Genomic DNA, 4,914 nt, shown 5'->3' with positions numbered 1-4,914 from the left:
GTGGGGTGACAGCAGGCCACCACGCAGGGACACACGCAGACTCTGGCCAAGCCAGCTCAGCACCAGCCACCACCCTCCGGAGAGCTGCTTGTGTCTCTGCTCGGCATCGAGCTGGGCACGCAGAAAGAGCTGGGGCGATTTTGGTATAACAAAGATAAGCGTGATATAATGGCTTAAATAAATGTGTTATGAGGGATTTTGAAAGGCCGGGACTCTCTCCAAAGAGCGTGAGGGAGGTGGGGAATCCTGACAGGTAAAACCGCTAACACAGCTGTGCCAGGAGGGTTTGTGCCTGCAAGCGCGACCTCCAGGCTCTGTTAGTTATCACACACCCTGTGCTCGGGTTCCCTGTGCTCTCCCAGGCCCCAGGCAATCGTGTCCACCCTTATCCCCTTGAGGTCATAGAATCATAGAATCACCAAACCCAACTGTTCCCCTAACCCTGCCATCCCACCACTAAACCCTGGCCCTAAGCACCTCATCTGCCCGGCTTTTAAATACCCCCAGGGATGGGGACTCGACCCCTTCCCTGGGCAGCCCCTTCCAGTGCTTGACAGCCCTTTCAGGGAAGGAATTTTTCCCAATGTCCAACCTAAACCTGCCCTGGCACAACTTGAGGCCATTTACCTCATCCCAACACCCATTCCCTGGGAGCAGAGCCTGATTCCCCCCCAGCTCCCCCGTCCTGTCAGGCAGTTGTAGGGAGCAATAAGGGCTCCCCTCAGCCTCCTCCAGGCTGAACACCTCCAGCTCCCCCAGCTGCTCCCCATCAGCCTTGGGCTCCAGATCCATGTCCCCCTGCTACGTTCCTCCAGACCCTATGCAGAAGATGGAGCAGCCCTGAAGCCAGAAGTTCCTGAACACTGTCCCTGTACTGCTCTGCGTCCCTGATGCTCTGTGATCTGCATTAGCTGCCTTTGGTTTCAAGGGGTAAATAAAAGAACCTGTGAAATTCTCTTTCTCACAGCCATGCTAATTCATTAACACGAGTTCACGGACTGTTCCTGCTCTATCAATGAGCATCTCCTGTGGTCAGCTTGGAGAAAGCCAGCATTTCACCCCTTTCCCAGCCCAAGCCTATGTGTGCTGGGTCAAGCGCTGCCCCTGCTAAGGGAATGGGTTGCTCTGAAGTGACAGACTTTGAGGGGACCAGGGGAATCGAGAGGCAGTGGGCATAGGGGCTACAGACTCCTGCTTCCAAATTTCTGCAATTCAACCATTTCTGCCATCCCTTCACAAAGGAGTTCTTTGGCCATGAAGTCTCTCTCTGCATAACATAGCATGTAGCCCCAAGGTGGGGAGGAGAAAAAAATCAGCCACAGGGGTCCAAACAACACTGATGTCTTTCCATTCCTGCCAGCTTATTCCCCACCCACCCCAGCTACAGGCGAACATTAAAAAAAACAACCAAACTGATGGTTTCTGCTGGTTTTTTTCTTCCTTTGTTTTTTTTTTTTTAATTGGCATGGAAAGGATTGCACCTTCTGATACAGATCATCTCTGACACCTATACAAATAACTTATAATCCATCTACATCATTTACAACTGTATAGAGTAAACTCTGGACACTGCAGACCACGCTCCAACCCAGCACCTGATCTTTTGGCTTTGTAAGCATTTTGCCAGGGTACGTGAACCCCCCAGTGAAGCCCCAAGGACACAGAGAGCCGTGGGTCACCCCTTAAGCCCCTCGTTACCCTATACAGGAGCTCACAGAGAAGAATAGCTGGTGAGGAGTTGTTTCTGAGCCTCCTGTCTAACTTCAGCTTCCTTCAGGGCCAAAATGCTTGCTGCCTGAGCCTGGCCTTGGTGGGCATCGACAGTTTTTTATCTGTGAGCCAATAGAGGTGAACAACAGTACTGAAGAACCGAACGCCATTGCTGAGGTTCTTCAGCTTTGTGACTCCTACGAGGAGATGTTAAGGCTCAGGGACTGTGAGTGGCTCAGGTGGGAGCGAGGGGCTACATCTGCCAGCATTTCATGGTATCTTCCTTAGGACATGGTCACGTTGCTGTTGCCCAGCATGATCCTTCAACTGCTGGTGTTGGTTTGGGATTAAATATTTCTTGGGACCTGGAGGCTTTTTATACTGCTAAATAATCCATGACCTGCCGACATCTCTGGAGCTGCTCTGCCCCTGGTAGTGTGCTTCAGTGGTTGTTTTGGACTGGATGGTACATTCAAAGTGAGATGAATAAACCTTTAGCTTTGGGAAGTGAAAACGTCTGCTGTGCTGGGTGACAGTGCAGGACAGGAGCAGGAATACGGCAACCCTGTGCCTGCTGGTAAAGAGAGGGACCAGGGAGGTCTGAGGGTTGAACCCCCAAAGCCTTGTGCCCATGGCAAGAGACACAGGGAAGATTTCTATGGGGCCTAACCAGCCAAAACAACCCACAAGCTAGGAGCAGTTCTGTGGAAGGGAAAATCCTCTCCAGTACCCATACTGGGGTACCTGGAGGTGGGCTCCTTGTTCCAGGTGTGGGTGGTTAAACAGAAGTGACTTTCTAGAGGTGCAGCTCCACCAGGCCGGGCAGGCCTGGCACGGATGGGACAGAGGGGTGGGTTTGTCCACAGCCATCGGGGCTAACACAGGGGCTTGCCAGTGCCACTGCAGCTGGGTCAGCATCACCCTGTAGCAGAGAGCTGGCTGCAGGGACTCCACATTGGTGACAGCCAGACATGACTGGGAATAGCTGCTATGCACATATACAAAGCCAAAGGACACTTTCTTTGGGCTGCTGATCCAAGCAAGCACCCCTGAGTGAAGTCAACCCAGGTAACGAGTTATCTGGGCACCAAGAGAATAAAAAAATGATAGTGTCATAGAAGGAATGCCCCCAAATTCCCTTCAACATGAATTTAGGGAAGACTCTCTGGAGACACCCCAGAAACCACAGACCACATTCAGAAAGTCAATAAACACACACCGTGTTTCTTCCATTATTTCAGTCAGCCACAAACTGGAATGAAGACAGGGTCCTCCCGAACGATCACCCTTACCACCGGGATAGACTGAACCTGGGTGGAAGCAGGAGCCGCGCTGTCACTGCTCAGCCTGGCCCATCTGCAAGCCAGAGGAGGGTTTCTATGCTATGGTAGCAGCAGAGGAAAAGAGTGAAGAAGTCTTGCAGGCATCCTGCCCACCCATCGTTCCCAGAAGCACTGCTTTGCTCTTCTACATCTCTTACCCGCGCAGCAGACACAGCCCAAACCAGGACTGCAAGGCGGGCTGGGATGCAGAGCTATTGCTGGTTGACCTCACAGAGGAGGTGTGCTGCTGCTGGGGTTATAGGTGGCTATTCCTGGGGTGTACAGCTGGAGGAACGCAGCCGGTGCTCGTGAGGCTCCAGACCAGACATGGAGAGGTCGCATAGTGAAGCCACAGCAAAATCCCAGGCAGACTCAAAGGTACAGCGCAGATGTCAAAGAGCTGTTCTGCAGCCTCCATTGCTTGCTCAGAGAAGGTTTCTTCTTCACTTTCGCAGCCGAGCATATCCCACAGCACTGCCTCAGCAGCCTGAGCTCTTCTTGCCCTGTTCATCGCTGCCAAACATTGCACCGGATTTCCCACGTCCCTGTTTCACACCATTCATCGTTAATTTGTGTGGCCCCTTTGAAACAACAGCAGGTTTTCCACTGGCTCCCGCAGAAGCTGCGTTAAACACACACACTCTCCCAGTCATGGTCAGGCTTACAGTGAGGTTTCCCAAATCAGCCAGGGGAATAATTGCTGGTTTGCCCAAATACATCGCCCTGTGCCAGAATGAAGAGTTTGCTGTGCAGAACAGACCCTGATCCCCTGCTGGGCCCTGAGACATCACCATAATAAATATTACCGATAGCAACTGCTCTGTCACCCACAAGCACAGCAAGTGCCATCACCTCAGCTGTATTTTCTCCAGTCTTCCTGAAATGAAGAAGCTCAAAGTTTTTCCCTGACTTGTGCAAAAGGTTAAAAGTCAGTTCTTCAGCAGTGCTCTGCCCCTTGGCAGGAGGGGTTCACTGGCCATCGCTGCTCCTCAGCAGGGCCCAGCTGTCCTCCCTGAGCTCTATCCACTTCTGCTGTTGTAGCTTTTTACACCGTAACTGTTGTAAAATCACTGTTGGTGGCTTTTAGTGTGTTTTCTTTTTCCATCTCCTCCGTGATGACCCGATGTCACATCTCTCACACCAGCTTTTTCTCGTTTTCTTCATTGGATGATGCCTGCAAATGTGTTGATAGGCAACAGCAGAGACTTGGGCATGTATTTCACAAGCCCCACATCTTCTGTTTCATGCAGGCTGAGTTTCATTGTCCTCGTCTTTTGCAAGCAGTAGCTGGGCTCTAGGCAAGGAGACACCTCCACGCTGCAAGAGCACAAGAACATATTTACTGCATGCGCAAATCTGCCCTTGAGGGCCAGAGTCTGATCTCAGCCTAAACATCAGGGCTCTCCACCAGCTGCTGAGGGAGGGCTGTCGCACTGAGACATGCAGCTGCTTTTATGCTTTTTCAACTGATTTCTATTAGTGTTTGACCACAAAAGCGGTGTCCTTAGCCCAGCTTTGTTAGATTCTCAGAAATGTATGTTCCACATGGTTCATAGTCCACGTACCACAGACCTTGTCTGTTCACTTCCAACACATCATTTGTCACTACAACTACTACCGGCACATTGATCCCTGCTGTTTCACAGGGCTGAATTCTCTCCCTGTACCATCATATGTTCAGCAACCTTACCCTGGGCTGCATCCCCCGCACTGTGGCCAGCAGGGCAAGGGAGGGGCTTCTGTCCCCCTGCTCTGCTCTTCTGAGACCCCCCTGGAGCCTTGTGTCCAGCTCAGGGGTCCCCAGCCCAGGACAGACAGGGACCTGTTGGAGCGGGGCCAGGGGAGGGCTACTAAAATGCTCCGAGGGCTGGAGCCCCTCTGC

General features: G+C 52.1%; 1 protein-coding gene across 1 annotated transcript in view; it reads right to left on the bottom strand.

The window, feature by feature from the left end:
• Positions 1-1,761: 1,761 nt before the first annotated feature.
• The window catches only part of PIK3R6 (phosphoinositide-3-kinase regulatory subunit 6), a 31,802-nt gene continuing 28,649 nt past the window's right edge, over positions 1,762-4,914 (bottom strand). The window contains exon 20 of the mRNA XM_035902637.1: positions 1,762-4,349. Coding sequence (XP_035758530.1) covers positions 4,193-4,349 — 157 coding nt within the window. The 3' untranslated portion in view covers positions 1,762-4,192. The remainder of the gene's footprint in view (positions 4,350-4,914) is intronic.

This window comes from Egretta garzetta, unplaced genomic scaffold (genome assembly GCF_000687185.1).
Source record: "Egretta garzetta isolate BGI_Z169 unplaced genomic scaffold, ASM68718v1 scaffold589, whole genome shotgun sequence".
Taxonomy (NCBI): domain Eukaryota; kingdom Metazoa; phylum Chordata; class Aves; order Pelecaniformes; family Ardeidae; genus Egretta; species Egretta garzetta.
The sequence above is the reverse complement of the archived record's forward strand: the minus strand, read 5'-3'. Positions and strand labels throughout refer to the sequence as shown.